The sequence below is a fragment of the Nipponia nippon genome, unplaced genomic scaffold (genome assembly GCF_047370975.1).
Source record: "Nipponia nippon isolate SJK-2023a ecotype South Korea unplaced genomic scaffold, ASM4737097v1 scaffold_27, whole genome shotgun sequence".
Classification (NCBI taxonomy): Eukaryota; Metazoa; Chordata; class Aves; order Pelecaniformes; family Threskiornithidae; genus Nipponia; species Nipponia nippon.
This window is the reverse complement of record NW_028262344.1, coordinates 635458-653889: the sequence shown is the minus strand read 5'-3', so window position 1 is coordinate 653889 and position 18432 is coordinate 635458. Positions and strand designations below refer to the sequence as shown.

The 18432-nt window shown below is 43.1% G+C and overlaps 1 protein-coding gene across 3 annotated transcripts in view; it reads left to right on the top strand.

The window, feature by feature from the left end:
- The first annotated feature begins 13500 nt into the window (after nt 1–13500).
- Nucleotides 13501–18432, top strand: part of DOCK5 (dedicator of cytokinesis 5) — a 97799-nt gene continuing 92867 nt past the window's right edge. For all 3 annotated transcript variants that reach the window (XR_015705993.1, XR_015705994.1, XM_087763117.1), the window contains exon 1: nt 13501–13558. Coding sequence is in view for 1 of the 3 variants with exons in the window: in XM_087763117.1 (XP_087619243.1) it covers nt 13516–13558 (43 nt within the window). In the remaining 2 variants the exon portion in view is untranslated. The remainder of the gene's footprint in view (nt 13559–18432) is intronic.

The window sequence follows — 18432 nt, the reverse complement described above, 5'->3', positions numbered from 1 at the left end:
CCGATTAGTCTTTGAAGTCAGTAAAACAATAATATAATCAAGTCTTCTTGCCTTTCTTGTGGTGCAGTTTTGATGGACAAATTAGTTAATGTTTTTAGACTGCTGTGTTAGAGATAAATATTATTTGGGCTGAATTCCTTGGGCAGGGTATCGACAATCTGTTCCTCTTCAATGTCTATACTAAACTCACTAATTAAAATCCAGACGAATAGGCAGACAGAGGGAAGCTTTTTCTTACCTACTACAGAGAGTTACCAGTTGCCAGCAAGTAATTTTATTTTCTTTTCCTTGGTTTGTTGTTTCTGCTTTGCTACAGGCAGTACATGTATTTCTAAATGCCTGGCAACAGTGATCTGACGTCAGTCCGGGCACACTCCTGAGCAACAGAAATAGAGTGCCTTGTCAACGTGTTCTCCTTGCGAGTGAGCTACACGATGCTGTTGCAGGGATATACTGTGTCTTAGATTTCCTGCTGCATCGGGAAGTGAAAACCTGATGCTTGGCCTGGCGAGAGCGGGGTTATAAACAGCGCTGGCGGTGGGCGCGTGGTCCCTGCTGCCTGCTGAGGGCAGGGATCTGAGCCCAGCAATAGCTGTTTCCCTGCAGGAGCAAGTGAATGCTTGTCACCTGATGACAAATCCTGTGCATAGCAAAGCGGCAGAGCCACTGTCTTCCACAGAGCAAAATGCTATTCCGTGCAAGGCAGTGGTTCCCAGTTCCCGTAGGACCTGTGGAGCGATCTCCTGCAGTGAGTTACCACTCAGCCGGTTGGCAGCATCTCGTCTCAGTGACTCCTGGTTCTTCTGGGCTCCCACGGTTACTCAGAAGATGAAGTTTTACTAAAAAAAAAATACATATGACATCTTCAAAATCAAATGGGGTTGGCATAGTATACAGAGGGAAACCTGCAGAGAGTGTTTGTTAACGTTGCTATGAAGTTTGTCTTCAGTGTGGATTTTAAAAATCCAATGGCCACTTAATTACTTTTAAAATTTTGGACGGCCGCTTATGCCTTTGTAAAGTGAAGATGTTTTGAGTTGTAGTTCCTGTGCACATCTATAGAGAATCCTTATGGAGCGTGACTCTGCAAATGCACTTTTTGTTCTCGCACAGCAAATACCAACAGCATAACTGCATGACAATTTTCTCTCATCTTATGTCCCTGTGCTGGAGGAGGTAGTTTTTCATGTGGAAGAAAATTAAATCTCTTCTTGTTTGTTGTTGATGTTTGCTGTAGAAATATTTGAGGCAGGCAGGGCCTTTAGTAGGAAATAACTTTGCAGAAATTGAAATACTGCATGCTAACTCTTCAGTGCAAATTGCTCCTTCTTCATGGATTTATGTGGAGCTGTTTTCATTTGCTTTTCTTTTGCTGCTGCCAAGGAACCAGCCCATTGATCCCGAATGTCACAAACTGTGTTGTAGCCTTGCCATAAAATGGTCCGGAGCTGTTACCATTCTGCAGCAAAGAGCGTTCTCTCCTACCCGAAGTTGAACTACTCCCTGCTTGAGTCTGGGCCAGCACTTTTATTTCCCATGCTGATCTCTTAGTGGCATCTAGTGTTTAACACATGTAATAGCGTCTTCTCGCAAACGTTGGGGCTGCAGTAACCTTGAGGACTTCCCCTGAGATAAAGCATTTGTAGATCTCTTTTTAGGGAGAATAGTCACTCCCACATGAGGGCTGTAGGCTTAGACCTTTTAAAAAAACCGTTTCTAATACCCTCCTTCTCCCTACCTCCCAGTGCTTGCCTTTGATTTTGGTACTTAGTGAGTCTTTTCTTAAACTTTGATATATTTGTCATTAATTCTCACTCTTACGAATTTAGGATCTCCACAGCCCTCAGTACTAATCTCCATTTCCCCATAGCAGAGATTTTTCCCTCCCGCTACAGTTGTAAAAGTTTTTGCTTTTCTGGAGGGCTGAAACAACGTAATGGATTCTTTGTTAGAACAAATCTCGTGCAATCGGAGCATCAAGACAACAGAGAAGGTGTCTGTGAACATTACTGGCAGAAAGTCTGTCTTCAAGCTCTGTACCCCTTTTGTGAGGTCTGTGTGGGAAAGGGAGAGGAAGAAGGCAGTACATGGAACAGCCGTGAGAAGCAGGGTGTAAGTTAAAAGATATCTTAAGGGTTAATGCCAGAGGTCTTTAAACCCCCAGACTGCTCATAGGTGTTCATTATTTTGCCTGTTCCACCCCATTCCTGCAAGCAATGAGAGCCAAGCCTACTTTGCTTCCTTTTTTCTCTTTTTGGTCCCCTTTATAAAAGAAAAAAGCTCTACATTTCTGTTGTATCATGTGACTGATGCACTGCACAGGGCCCGCGTACTCTTTTGAAGGTCTACATATGCAAGAGAGGTGCAAAACTTTGAATGTCATCTCAACTTTTATTTCTAGAATGGAGGGGTTCCCAGGAGGAGAAGTATTCTACCTCTGGAGAATCAAAACTGAATGAGCCGTTACAATAAATTTCCTTTAAAAATGAAAGCCTATTTCAAGCGAGAGAGAATTGACTTCCACAGAGGACATTTAAAGCTCTGAAGACAGTCTCTTAGCAGCAGTACCGCGTGCATCAGGCAGTACCCTAGAAAAAGCGATTATTGTATTGGTATTGTTTCTCAATTTTGGTTCTCCATATTGTGAATATGTCTCTTTCCTCTTTTTCAGTGGGAGAAAAGGGAAATAAGAAAGTTGAAGAAAACAATTAGAAAGATAGAACTCATAAAAAGAGTCAGTATTAGATGAATGGAGAAATTCTTAGGGCTATGAATGTATCATTCATGGGCTCATTATTCCTATGCAAATGGAACTGAGTCATAAGAAGCATACAGTCTTTATTTTTTTATTCTGAAGTGTGCATCACGTAATAAGACTTTGTGCTTGTTCAGAGCATTTCCTATAAAGATCTCTAAGCGGCTTATACAAATAAATCAAGCCCTGTAAGTAAATACAGAGGGTTTGTCTTTATTGAGGATGCAAAGAATATGCTGTATCCAGAACCCTTAAGTTGTCAGTTAGGACTTCGGAAGAGTTGCATATAACCATTAATTGTTTGCAACGAAATCAAGCACTTCCACATCTTTATAAATTAGGTCCGTACTAAGTGGAGATTAGTCTGAGCCACAAAGTATGTATCTGGGTATTAGATTGGGTGACTACTTGGGTACCTTTGTTGTTTGTGATTAGGTCTAGAAACTGCAGTTTTAGCTTGAGCTCATCAGTTCTAAGATCTTGATTTGATTTTTCTTTTTATCAGCATTGATTCTATTATTTGAGAAATAATTATGTATGACAGTAGAGACAAGCAGCTATCAAACTCCTGTGAGATCAGAGTCAGATCCTTCCACTGTTGCTGCTGTCTGTCCATCTGAATCTACATCTCCCTATCACCAACCAAATGTTTCTGTTTTGTAAGGAAGCAGCCTCTGAAGTAAGGCAAAAACAAGTACTGTTTTTTTATAAAATGCATCTGAACTCCTTAGGAAAAAAACACTCTAGTCCTGCGTGTAACAGGCTTCCAACTTAAATAGGTGTTTTTAGCTTTTTGGTATCCTGACTGCCGAAATCAGAGGCGTGATTTTGTAGTAATTCTTTTCATATAGACTTCCCAGGGGCAGCAGAAGAAAGAGAGTACTGCTTTTAAAAAAGGAATTATTGATTGCAGTCTGCTGAAGACAACTCCTAAGAATTATTGGAAGCTCATTTCCAGCCTTGGAAATTTTGATTAAATCTGACCACGCTACCCCCTGCTGAGGACACTTTCGGGAACAAGCTCTTCAGATATTAAAGATGCAAGAGATACATTAAATATAAAATAGTCGATATCCATGATTCAGCTGTGATGGATAGATACCACAGGCATTGCAAGAGGGCTTCTACTAATAGGCACTTTGGAATTAGCCAGTGATTCTTAATGAAAATGCCTGCCAGCACTTCCTCCTTTTAATCTTTCACATGATCTCAAAAAGGAGGGAGGAGCAGGCTTACTGGCACAAAAGTAAAATATAAATTCAGAGTTTGCAAGTCTCTTGGTACCCGTTGTTTTATTGCAGTTGTGCCATGGTGGCTCCAGTTGAGGGTTTTGGCCTAGCAGAGAAGCAGGAATAAGAAAGAGATAAGAAAAACTCAACCTGCGTTCATACTGGTGTAAATAAGCAGAGTTTCTGTCTAAGATACTAAACTACTGGCTAGAGCAAAATGTATTCTTCATTGATTAACACTACTCGCAGTTCAGAATGTTACACCAAGAATTTTCCTGCAACCTTATCTTATTAGTCTGAGCATTACTACTGACTTTGTGTCTCAGCTCCTCAAGTGTTGGCAAAACACCTTTCTATCTGTTTTTAGTGCTAAAACAAACTTTCATCACAGCTTTCCTTGCTGTTCCATGCATTGTAAATATAGAGTAATTATGTATTCAGTAATCTTTTCCTTTATCCTTTAGTCTTTTGCAATGAAATGTCTCTTACGGGTAGGTGAAGAGTGCCACAATAGCAGCAATAACAAAGTTTATTCTTCTATCAGGAAATTAACTGAGCTCTGTTGTCTCTCACTGATTATAAAACCAGTTTAATTTTCCATAGTAAATGGGAACAATATAACATAATAAACCCCACAGTACGTTGGCATTGAAATTAAGTATTTTATCAGCCATACATTTCTACAAAACATTTATCTCCACAATAATTATTCAGTCAGATAGCACAAGGGGGCCCAGGCATATTCATGGTGTGAATGGTGTCGTAAAACAGATATTGCCCTGGGGACATTTTCTTGCTGTTCCAAATCTAGCAGAATTCTATGCTTCCTTTTCACAGTTCCAAACCATTCATGGAGCTGCTATGTGTAATTGCTTACATAGAAAACAATATTAGAAAGTGTGTGAATATGGTTTTTAATATAGTTAGGAACAAGGGGCCGAAAACCTAACCCTGTGACCATTTAGTTCTGTAGAAATCAACAACTAGATGAAAGAAAAGCCATCAGTATTACGGCTTTTTCATAGACAAATACCAGTTTGAGAGAGAGAGGAGTTTAAATCAGCCCACCAGTTGTGAAAGTGACCTTTCTTGGATTTATAAAGAGAGGTCTTCCTCCAGCATGAAATGCTCTTTTACTCTCTTTTATTAAATAGCAAAAGAATAAAATACAATGATATCGTTTTAAACAGCAGTGCCACCTCAACTGTTGTTCTTCTACGGGTTCCGAGTGTCCTTTTATAAAACAGTGAAATCAGTCCTTTTAAGCCCATTTTCTGTAATTTCCTGGGCCTGTTCTTTAGGCTGATTTACTGTGAAGAATGGAAAGGAAATGACTTCAGTATTTTTGAAGGAAGAGTTACTTGCTGCTTGCTTTTCGTCATTCTTAGTTTGCAAAGCTCAAGTCAGTAGCTGAGGAAGTTTTAAATAACCCAGAGTTTAACTAGATAGAAGACTCAGCCGCATACAGATTTCCTTCTCTAATGGTCTCCTGATGAGCTGATAATGGTAATTTCTTGTGGAAGGTTCTGGTCTGTTTCCGCCACCTACTAAAGCGATCGTGTCTGCCCCTCTGGCAACAGATCAGAACCTCAGTTAATGTAAATCGTCACAGAAACACTGACATTGGTGGAGAATTGCTCATTTACAGCAGCTGACCATGTGTATTCTGCTGTTTCCTTGAATCCGCTGACTTTGCTCACGTAATTTTATGGCAGGCTTCATTTGGGTAGCTCATACCTCATCAGATCAGTTGTTGACAGGACAAGGTAACAGAGATCTTTATCTTACTTCACAGATTTTGTAATAACAGCTTGAAGTACTAAAGGTCTATTCCTGTCAAACTTTTTAGTTCTTTTATTCCTCAGCAATAGTCACAAATTCCAGTCCAGCAATTTTGATTATGAGATTTTACCCAAGGCCACTGACTTGCAAAACCTTTCATCAAACATGCAGCAGTCTTTCAGACAAAGGGAACTGCACGATAACTTCTGCCTATGCCTTCTGCTGACCTTTTTAAAAGAAGCTGAAAAGGAAGATAGGGCAATTTAATATCCAGTTGTTGGGAAAGGTCTTGGCATCACGACTTGAAATACATCAGTCAGATGATCTCCAACTGAAATTAATGTCACAACCCTTTTTGACATTACTGAGACCAACATTTGGTGCATGAAATGTGAAAAGCAAGCAAAACAATTTCTTTGAATGAGGCTGTGCTGATTTACATCGATTGAGGATCATGACCACTGAATGAGTTACTAATATGAATAATAAAGTCTGACTTCCAGCAGTTATTCATTCATGAGCTGAAGAGTTGAATTTGCTGCTGGCCCATGAGGCTCTTTCTCAGTGCATGTGGCAGCAATAAGTGGACTCAAGTGAATTAAAGATGATAAAGATAGTTAAAAGCAATTTTACAAGTGAGATCTGTGAATGCTCTACCACTTGAGGTATCATTTCCCATTGTGTTTTATTTCAGGAATATTGGATTTGGGACTTACCAGTACCTACAGGAGTAAGGTTTTGGCCTTCTCACATTGAGTTGGTGCAGATAAGTAAATGAATGCATGCATCATGCTGGCATTTGCGGCATTGAACATACTCCTAAGTGTTGCAGATGTTGTGTTACACCTTGCGTTTTCTAATGAAGCAAACATCCTACTGAGCTTTGCAACTAATGCGAAAGTTGATTGCATGATTGATGCTTTGATTTGCATGGGTAGAATTCATGCCTGAACAAAGGGGGAGATCACCATCTGGATGAAATGCAGACTAGATGGGAAGATTCTTCTGTCTTTCCTTAAAAAGAAACAGATGGAGGAAGGGTAGAGAAGCTAAGCTTTGAAATTTTAATAAACTCAGACATAAAAATACAAAGCTATTAAAATGCAAACGCCAACTAACTGATTACTCAGAACCTGTTCATCTGACTTAAGGATACATCAAGGCAGAAGCTTTCAAAGCTGCCTAAGGGCTGTTATAGTCCCCATTCCTGTTTAATGGAAAAGGAGTCAGGTTTCAGTAGTCGGAGGGCTTTGGAAATATTTGCACAAAATCATGAAACAGACATGATTACATTTCATCTAGAATCTCTCTTGAGAAAAAGTGATAAACCTGTCTAACAAACTATTATGCTACTCAGCACTGTATCACCCCAACGCAACAGTGGCAAAGTTGTATTGGAATCAACAGCTCTACCCCATGAGGACTGAAGAAATGCAGGGCTGACTGGGAGGGAATCCAGGGGAGCTACATAGCACTGTGCGTGCAAACATGTCCCGTGGTAGGGATACTAGTCATGCCAGTTGCTGCTGATAAGGGGAAGTAAAGTCCTCTTGACCTCTCCAAGAAATCTGTGCCTGCCAATTATTTGAATGCAGATCTCGAAGTCGTTGAAACTGGGAGATTTTGAACATTGCTGAACCCAACTGAGTAAGCCATGTGAAGACGGTATCTACACAGCTTCTGAATTTGAGCTGATAAGCTTGCGTGGCACAGTGCTGAGGACATGCAACGTCAGGTCTTTATTAATTTAGACATACACCAGCAAATCTACAGCCTGAATGGCTTTCTGAGAAACTTACCATTCCTACATTAATTTTAACAGGAATTAGCTTTTAAGACACTTTTAAATTCCTACTAGGCACCTTTCAGCATCATTAAGCATCTAAATACCTTTACAAATCTGTCCCCAAGACATGTATCTGTTTTGGACAGAAAATCTCCTGTCCAAATCATGTAATTGCTTTTGGTATTTTTACACAAAAGCAACAACTTTTACATAGCATCTTCTCCATTACCGGTCTTCTCAGAAACATTGTCTACCCACAGTTCTGCTTGTTTGTCAGCCTAGAATACCGTGCAGGGTAACAGCCTGTTATCATATGCAGTTAGCCTCCCAGGGAATTTGCTAGTCTGTTCTATTCAGAGAAATACTACATGCCCTCCTTAAGAAGCAATTTATACTGTATATAAATAAAACACGGAAACAGTGAACACCCATTCATGTTAGTCCTTGGGTTAATGAGGTGTGCACAGAGCTGCTATATGTGAAGAAATTGTTTCCTTCTATCACTGCAGGAAGGTGGAACATACTGAAATGTATTTGCAGAAGAGAGAGATCTTGCAATAATGCACGAGCTGGCGTTGGTTACACAGTCCTTTGCTTACTCTTTAGCTGTAAACAGGAGAAAGTACTTCTGTACAAGTTTGTCATACCTTAGCTCCATGTGGTAATCAAAAGGTGGGTCATGGTAGCTGTAAACCTCAGTTTCGCTAGTGAATATTTGCCCTTTCTCACAGCTGTGCTAGTGCAGAATAATCCAGAAAAAAAAAAAAAAAAGAGTGCCAGTGAAATTGGTGGCAGGTAAATAGTGGTTTTGTTGAAAAATTGTTCAGAAGTATCCCTGTTACATTAACAGAACAACAAACTGAACTGACAATAGGGTAACGCAAACTAAGTAACAAAACAAGCATTATCCTACAAGCATTTGCCTTATCTGGGTAACAAAATGTGCAGTGAAATATTCAGCTATAATGTATCTGGCCTGTGAGATTTTCAGATAATATGTTAAATATTGTTCCATGATAAAACATGTACAGGCAGATGGATAAAACCACTGTTTTCTCCTATTTGTGGTGTGTGTATGTATTTATTTGCATACTTAATTGCTTATCTGGCTTACTCTGCTGCTTTTTATTTGTGGTTTCTGCTGGTGATCGGAAAATAAGAGTCCAATTCTTAACCAGACCTGATCACTCATCAGCTAGAGGGATTGACTTATTAAATTAATGAACAGATGACTTTAGTTGTGTGGTGAGTTGACCCTGGGTGGATGCCAGGTGCCCACCAAAGCTGCTCTATCAGATATTCTCCCTCCTCAACTGGGCAGGGGAGAGAAAATACAACGAAAGGCTCGTGGGTCCAGATAAGGACAGGGAGAGATCATTCACCAATTACTGTCATGGGCAAAACAGACTCGACTTTGGGCAATTAGTTTAATTTATTACCAATCAAATCAGAGTAGGGTAATGAGAAATAAAACCAAACCTTAAAAACACCTTCCTCCCACCCTTCCCTTCTTCCCAGGCTCAGCTTCACTCCCAGCTTCTCCACCTCCTCTCCCCGGCTCGCGCAGGGGGACGGGGAACGGGGGTCGCGGTCAGTTCATCACACGCTGTCTCTGCCTCTCCTTCCTCCTCAGGGGAGGACTCCTCACACTCTGCCCCTGCTCCGGTGTGGGGTCCCTCCCACACGAGACAGTCCTCCATGAACTTCTCCAGCGTGAGTCCTTCCCACAGGCTGCAGTCCTTCATGAACCGCTCCAGCGTGGGCCCCTTCCATGGGGTGCAGTCCTTCAGGAACAGACTGCTCCAGCCTGGGTCCCCCGCGGGGTCACAAGTCCTTCTTAAATACGCTATCCCAGAGGAGCTACCACCGTCCCTGATGGGCTCGGCCTTGGCCAGCGGCGGGTCCGTCTTGGAGCCGGCTGGCATTGGCTCTGTCGGACATAGGGGAAGCTTCTAGCAGCTTCTCACAGAAACCACTCCTGTAGGCCCCCCGCTACCAAAACCTTGCCATGCAAACCCGATACAAGCTGTAGTAGTAGTTTTTTAGTTGGTGTGCTAAAACCACTTAGTAATTTGCTGAACGGCATGGTTTGTTTTATTTTACATTTTTCTCCACACTTTCCACGTCCTTTCTCTTGCTTTGAATGTAAACCGCTTGATTCAAGTGCCATCTTTTTTGTTTGTATATGCACAGAGCCTAGCTAGATAGGATCCAGGCTCCAGAAGAGTTCTTAAGTGTTACCACAGGAAACCCCTTTTTTTCTTCCCTTTTCCATTCATTCGATGAAGGTGGGTATATTCTTCAGCTATTGTAGTTCTTCCTGGGAACACAGGAGGGCACTAGAATTACGTTTCTTAAACTTCAGGTTTGCCTTAAAAAGATGCAGTTAGTACTTTAGAAATGTTTCTAAGACACGGGCTTCTTTCTAATGACTCTGTTAACTTCACGTTTTGAAACGCTACGTTTAGATAAAGGTTTTTACTTCAGCAGTCTGATAATTTGCAAATATGCTGTTCTTTCAACTATGAAGTAAAAGACCTGGAAGTAATATGGCTTTCTTCGTGCGCTAAAGATGTGAAGGAACCTTAGTCACCCGAATTCTCTCCAGCTCTGATCTGTGACATGACCTCACTATTGTGGTTTTGATGTGGTATTTACGTAAACCGAGTTAATCTCTGATGTAGCCTCAATTAGAATTTAACTATCCATCCTGCTCCTGTGTGGGGCAGAGAAGACCAGGGTCCAGAATGTTCACCACTAATGGCCCTGTTAAAAAACACTTGAACATTAAGAGAAAGAAAGACAGAAGGAAAAAATATATTTGGTGATATTATAAAATTAAATAAAAGGCTTTCTGAAATCAAACCTGCTTTCAGTGATAGCCGAGATTGCTTCCTTCACATGCCCCTGACATTTGCAAATCATTATATTTAATGAAACTTTCCCTACTTCGGTAATAAAACCAGCTACTCTAGTTACTACTTGTCTATCTTTCATGCTTTGCTCTGTTTTTCATTTGCTGCCAAGAATTTGCTTTACCTGGGTTGGAAAATACTGGCAGAGCTTAGCCAGCTTAACTACAAAATCAAGAATCTTAAAGTAAAATCAAGGTTCTCGGCTGTCAGTTAGACTCTGGATTAGAGAACCTCTAGCCAAAGGCTAGAATACAGGTGGTCAGAATACAGGTGGTCTTTCAAAAACTCATTTCAGCATCTTCATCAATACTTTTCTTCTTTAATAATCTGGCCTCAGATCTAGGCACGTTCCACAGTCCCTCTCTTGTCATCTACAAGATGCTTCTCATCAAGCTGTTTCTCTTCTTTATTTGGGATGATGCTACAGAAAGCCATGGCTAAGCATAAGGAAAATGGAAAGAAAGCAAACCGTCTTTACCAGAAAAGAAACAGATGTTTTTCTCTTTCTAAGGAGGGTCATTTTAACTAACTTGGGATGTTAACACACACATAGCACCTTGAATTGCAGCGAGGAATGTTTAGCTGGAAGCACTGAAACTTTTACAAGACTAACACTTCAGGCATTGCTAAAGCAGCCCTCCGGGGGCGGATGGAGCGTTCCCTGGACAGAAGGGAACGCAGGGTGATGCAAAAAAGCGGTCTCCTCTCCATCGCTTGTTCTGCCGTACGCTGCAGAAGGGCCACAGAAGAGCCGTATCCCATTCGTAGCAGGGAGTATTTTGGAACCCAGGCAGTCCAAGGTCAGAGCAGAGAGGCCTAGAACAACCACCACCCTGTTTAATTGTCTTGATAGCCTAGTTACATTGCTCTTTGTGTTAAGGTCTCAAAGCACTTTGCAATATTAAGCTTCCATAAAAAAAGTCCGGGTGAATCTTCCAGAGTAAAAGAATTTGCAAAATATCTAAGTGTTTGCTCTTCATACAAGTTTGGATACCCGGTGAGGGGACCGGCCCCAGGCAGTGCCCTCTACTTTCTGTGAGCCCGCAACTCTCTACAAAAACACTACAAGGACTACGCTTAGTGGCACTACTAAATCTTTAGCTAGAGGTTTTTGTGCATAAGAACAATGACTTCAGAGATGTGCCAGTGCAACATCTGATCATGGGTGGCTGGGTTGAATTAGTGTTTTATAAATAATAAATTAGTTAACCGGTTCCAGCTTGCAAATCTTTTCTTTTTTTCTTAAAACTTGTCCTACATATTGACATACTCTGTGTTGAAGGTTCAGGTGCCATTTAAGTATTGAAAACTTAAATATTTAAGTTAATATTACGTCCATATTTAATCTCTAAGCTGCAGTGTTCTCATGTTCAGTGGTTCAGATGTACACATCTGAATATAGTTGGGAGCATCTCGGTCGTGTCATGAGCAGCCCTTGGGAGAAGATCAAACCATCATTTTAGAGAAGGGTTTGGCTGTCTAGTGGAAACTGGGTGTAACATTACTGTGCATCACAGCCCGATGAGTAACGCACTGTGTATGTAACAAATCCATGGGCCACGCATTCTTGACAGATGACAGATCACCACCTATTGTTAAAAAACCAGTATACGGTACAATAATACTGTGGCTAATAGTGATATCAAGTGTCCTGACGTTTAAAATTCTGGCTTGCAAAGAACAAATCTATTTGTTAGAGCAAATTACCAGTAATTAATTCTTATTTATATTACTCTGCCACTTAGAGGCGCCAGTGAAGATCAAGGCAAATTAAACTTATTAGAAACGCAAGTGGGAGAGTCTGTAGTATGGAAAGCTGCTCCGAACACGCGAGAGGGATGTAGGCTGGGAGTCAGATGGACTGATCTGCCCGGGGCACCACGGCAGCTGAGGAACAGAGCTACCCCTAGTGCTTCTCGCTTCTAATGTAAAATAAGAAAAAAGAGTCTCTCCCCACATTTTCATGCTTTAGCGCAATTCAACAGGTGGTTAGGTTTAAAAAATTCTGAATAATCACAGTTCTCGTTGCCTTCCATGGGAGATGGGCATCCAGCAAAGACCAGGCGCTAATAAAAATCAGATCCTAGTTACTTACAGCCCCAGAGAGACGATGAGAACCTGGATCTCCTCAGGCTGGACCTAACACTTTGTGAAGATTCTGCCGCTGTGATTTGCAATGGTGCTGCTTAATTAAGGGCGTAAGTAGTAGGCGTAACTGAATATCCGTCTCCCAGACAGTTTGCCGCACCACAGCTGACATAACTACAGAAGCCAGCCAGTCTGGTTCAGGTCAGAACGTCAGACCTGCGCTGCAGGATCCAGGTACGTACACAGCTTGTGCCTCCCTATCACCCATCTGAAACACCTTATCAAGCCCCAGTTCACCACACTGGAATCAAGTGGAGGTTTACGTCATTGAGTGCCCGGTCAATCTTACAAACAAGAACATTGCGTCTTTTGCAAAGTGCAGTCCTGTGACCATTTTTGCAGATGCCTGGAGTACTTGTAAAATAGCCCTTTTGTTTTCTTAGTTATTGAGAAATGCAGTTTTAAAAATCTGAATGTATGCTAACAGCGGGGAAAAGTCTGCACGCTTATGCATCAGTGTATCAAGTCGCAATAACGGGAACCACGAACCCTAGCCGCCCACCCTCCCCATTCCTGTTGTCTCCGGCGCTTCTCCCCCTTTCTCCCCCGTGCCCCATTGGCACCGCGCAGCGGCACCGGCCGGCCGGGGGTCCGCTCCCCGGGGCGGGGCGGGCCGGGAGCAGGTGATCCCCGCCGGGGCGGGCAGAGCCGCCTCCCTCCCTCCCTCTTCCCTCTTCCCTCTTCCCTCCCTCTCCTCGGCGCGGCGCGGCGCGGCGCGGCGGGGGAGGCAGGAAAGTTGGGCGGCTGCCGGGAAGTTTCGTAGCATGGCGGAGCGGCCCGGGGCGGCCGGCCCCAGGCAGCGCGGCGGGGCGGCGGCGGGCGAGCGGCCGCGCTGAGGCGAGGCGAGGCGAGGCGAGGCGAGCCGCGGGGGAGCCCCCGCCCGCCCGCCCGCCCGCCGGCATGGCCCGCTGGATCCCCACCAAGCGGGAGAAGTACGGGGTCGGTGAGTGCCAGCCCGGGCCGCTCGGACACCCCCGCCCCGCGCGCCCCTTCCCCGCTCGCCGGGCCTCCCCTCCCCTCCCCTCCCCTCCCTCCGCTCCTGCCGTCGCGCCACCCCCCGCCCTGCCTCCCCTCCCCGGGAGCCTCCTCTCCCTCGCCGGCTCACGGCGCTCGGCTTCCCCGCTCCGCCGCTGCCGAGCCCCCGGTTTCCCTGCGCCACACGTTCATTCGCTTCCCCCGTCTAGAGTCATTCCTTTGCTTTTGCACACCCTTGGCTCGTTTCTTCTCCACACGCTTTCTTAATTCTTTTCCCAGTTTGTGCTCTCTTGCACTTTCAGGTTTCAGCCAGTGGGTGTTTACTCTTTGAACCCTTAAGGATGGAGGCAGTGGTGTGTGTCCAGTTCACACCCTGGGAGCTCTGGGTTACTGGAACCCTGCAAGTTTAGGGCTGACCTTTGAAATTTTGCCTCTCCAGCATGTTTTACAGTGAAGACTGCTCTAACATAGCAGCAGAAATGGAGATGTGGATAGAAAAAGTGATGACAGCGTAAGATGGTTGTAATGGGCAAATTCAGGACTGTGGGTGACATCTTTGCAGGGGGTGGAAATTTTGACATAGGGTGAGGAATGGTGGAAGCTGGACTGACACCTCATACCTTCTGCCCTGTCCTCTTCTTTATCTTTAAAAGGAGATTGTTGAACGCTGGCACACTTTTCTCTAGGAGGAACATAGTCAAGGGTGTTGCTGATAAGCTCTCCTTTTCTTGAGAGTTTGACTACTTGAAAACCACACGATTTTGAGGTTGCTTGTGAGAATTGGGCAGAGAACAATAGGCAGGAAACCACTAATGACACAAACAACTTCTGATAGTTTATTTTAATGAAGAGTGATCTTCTGTGCCCCTTGCGTTCCACAGTGGACTTCTTGATGTGAGAGAAATTTTTAATTTCATGCTTGCAAAGTGTTAATTGCCCCGGCTCCTGTGAGATTGTTCATTCAAGTTCAGCCCACGAGTTTAAAGGTGAAGAACCTCATCCTGCCCAGTTTTTCACAGAGTGGATTTGAAATAAGATACCTACTTGATTTCAAAGTGGCTTTGCAGAGAGGCAGCCCAGTTCTTGCAGGACTGTGGCTTAAGCTTCGCAGATGTTATACGCAGCACAACCTTATCTAGTTTCTGCTCCGGTAACCGGGAGGGTGTGGAGTATTGTACGCCCTGAACTTTGCTTATTTCTGTGTAGGTAACAGCCCAGGCAATTTATATATGGGAGCCTGTACGTATGACTTGGTGAGGTTACTCTGAGCATCAGGAATTTAAAAATTTTGGTATTATAATCAAGTAATATGGTATTGGTATGATTGGCTGTGCTAGATTATGGTGGGGTTTTTTTAAGCACACTTTCGAGCGAGGCTCTTCTACCTCAAGAATGGCCTTGGGCAGTAGGATGAATCAGAGGCACTCCTCCAGCTACCTTTTTATTAGCTTCCGGGGTGAGTTTTTTGTGCTGGCTTGAGCCAACTGCTGATTATGACAGCTCCTCTGCCAGAAAAGGGCACTGGCTTGTGAGTAAGCGGGGTGGAGGGGAAAACCGCCTCTTCCCTTAGGTTACCAATCAAAAAGTGTGCTGGTGGGAAGTATCCCCTTACTGCTGTGTGTTCAGACAGCTGTGTGAAAAAGAGACTTACTTCCCCTGTGTGCAGACGCATGGACCAAACTGACGCAGAGTCTGTAAAGCTTCAGCTCTTGCATTTAATTTGTGACCAGAACTGATAGGGTTAATCCACAGGCAGTAAACAGGACTATTTATGTAGTGACTAGCTTTATCAGGCAGCGTTTGATACATGGCGTTAATGGAACCGTAATTTTGTCAATTTGATGTTTGCAGACTTGTCGGTTTCCTGTCTACAATTGCATCCTGTGCTGTGTTCAAGCTTTGCGCTCAGGTACCAGTCCTCATCGGTTTTGTGCTTAATTTGAAGAAGTTGATGAGGATTGAGAGGCAAGTGTGAGCTTCTTGGGCCATTAATCTGCCCGCTGACCGAGGTGCCTGTTAGCACCAATTACGAAGGTGGTTGTAACGAGGCTAATGCCACTGATTTGTATGATACAGGCCATTAGACGGTAACAACCTCAATTCACTGGTAGCATGGGTAAGTTGATAGTTGTGAAGTGTAACGATACAAGTTCATTCTTTTCAGAAAGAACACACATTGTGGCTCTTTGTTATCTGTGCTTTGGAAACTAATATATAGAACTATTTGCATTTATTTTAAACACAACCCTGTAGATCATACCAACGCAGTAAGAAATTCCAAGAAGTAAACAATGTGATTCAGTGTCACTTGTCTGATTTTTGCATTTCGGTTCAGAGTGGTTTATGCCCTGGGTTATATTAGACAGATTTGTTGATCGTGGGTTCAAACTGATTTGCTGCCTTCTGGTTTTGTCCTCAATCGGTTAAACCTGGAGGTTGCTACCTTTAGCATGGGTAATACAGATGGCATATGGGCTGAGTTTGAAATGGCAGACAGTAGAGAGTGCAAGGCTGGAAACTGTAGCATTTTTAGGAAAGCATACGTGAGAGACAAATGGGTTGCAGTTTCTCGCTTGCAATGAATTTTCAACCCAGTAACAGATGGGATTGTGGAAGCTTCAGCCTTGTGAAGGGGCAAAAACGCTGCTGATCATCTGATGGGCAACATCTTGCCTCTTTAAGGAGCAGGATTTTCTGGGTCTCACAAAGCTTCCTTGCAATGTGCTTCACCTCTAATATGGGAAGGAAAGACACTATCTGGTGCATCTTCCTTGAAAGCTGGTCAGTTTTAGGGCCAAACTAAATGCAGTAACCTCTTCTTGGTCAAGTGCTTCTCTCAAAAAGGTGTCATTTGCAGAATGCCTTTTGTGCAGACTCCCTTCAGTCGAGAGAGCAAGCTCTGAAGGAAAGAATACCTGAATGACTCCCCACGATTTTTAACTGTCATTATTATCTGCTTATTTTAAATTAATAACTTAGGGCGTAAGGAATCGACAATGTAATTGTTTTCTTTTTCTGCTGGCAGTAACATGGGCTTGCATTAACTTCAACTCGAGTGTTACACTTCAGTTGAAAAAGCAATTCTTTCTTTAGTCGTTGTCTGTTCTTAATATGTAAGTGTCCTTTGTGGGCTGGGAAAGACTGTATTAATGGTTTCAGTACCAAGTATGAGAGAATCTGGAGTCTGTGGAATCATAAGCTATTCTATTCGGGTGTAAATTCAGGCCGCTACCAGAACAAGCAATCGGACCCCTTTTTCTGATTCCTTCCTGCAGGCAATAGCAGTGTGGTAAACCGGGTCAGGGAACTGACCCAGCTCAAAAACCAATTCAGAAATGAAAAGGGCTGAGTTTTCAGCCAGAATGGTTTCCAGGTGACTGTAATGATGCTTCAGGTACGCACATGCTTTATATGTCACCCTTGACTGTGAACTAACAGGATGTGAAGTGTTTGTTTATAATTAGGTAGTTTGATCTGCGTACGCACCTGTTGTTCAGCCAATCCACAAATCTGGTCTTCCAGAATAAGAAGTTATTAACTGAAACTTTATTGAAAGAGCTCTGAGACATGAGGTCCAGAACAGTTTGTGTTTTGGTGAAGATGGTGGTTTGCCCCTGGGTGCACTGGTACGACTATCTCTTGAAACGTAAATTTACCCTTATTTTTGGGGTAGTGGCTGTTTCGTAGAGCTCGTATGGTAGGACTGGGGAAGGACCAGGCAGACTGTCGTGGCCGGTCCTCTGCAGTTGGAGGCCGTAATGGACCATTCACGCCACAAACCACAAAATGCTTCAACCCAACAACAAACTTGGAGCTTGCAGCAAAACGCTGAAAGCCACAAATTGTGATCTCCTCCTTAGAAGGAACAAGTGAAAGCTTAAGCAGTATTTGCTGCCTGTGATCTCTCCAAATTGTTAAATGTATAGCTTAATGTTATTATGAGCCCACAAAAAGTTCACTGGTCAGTGAGGTATATCAATGCATTGTTTGTATTTTAGTAATCTTTATAGGCTCTCAGTAAAACCAGAGTCATGTTTTCTTTAGAAAATGGCTTACAATGTCGGGTTGAAGAGAAGCTAATTAACCAAAGCAGTTCAGTCACTCTGTGGAAGGTGTTTTGATCTGGTGCGTTTTTAAAGGCAGAAGGCTGGGAGGGAAAGGTTGAGAAACTTTTGGGCAGCTTTAATTCCCAAGCTTTCCCTGCCTCTTCACATCCCATTCCAGGGATGCCCATTTTGCGCTTCAATTATGCGGATACATGGGTGGCTATTTGAAAGGGAATGGCTCGATGTGATCAGGCTCCAAAAGAAGCGTGGCCCCTTGCTATGGCTAAAATACCGTAGCCATATTACCAAAAGAAACTGTTTGTTACAGTGGCAAAAAGCAGCCTTTGAGTTTCAATCTATCATCTTTTATTTTGTTGGGTTTTTTTATTTTTAAATAGATGATTTTTTTTTTTTTTTGGTAAACTGACAGGTAATTACCCCTAATAGTTATTGGTGGCCTTTTAAACCCATTATGTTTTTCCCTGCTGGAGGGACCGGAGCATAGGACTGTTCTTGTTGCAAAGAAGTATTTACTTTGTCAAAGTACCGTGTGGTGGTTGACTTACAATCAGCTGCATCATGTCTTAGGAATGGCAGTAATTTTTCAAATGTAAACCCGTGCCTGCCAGCTACATTTGTGATTTATGCGAGCAGAAATGCAAAGGATCAGGGAGGAAGAGAGTGCTGCAGAATAAGATTTTCTTACTAACGACTTGATATGTGATAACTTCTGATATGCTGGGCCATCAGGTCTTGACTTCATGTTCAAACCACATACATCTTCTGCAAAGTTGTC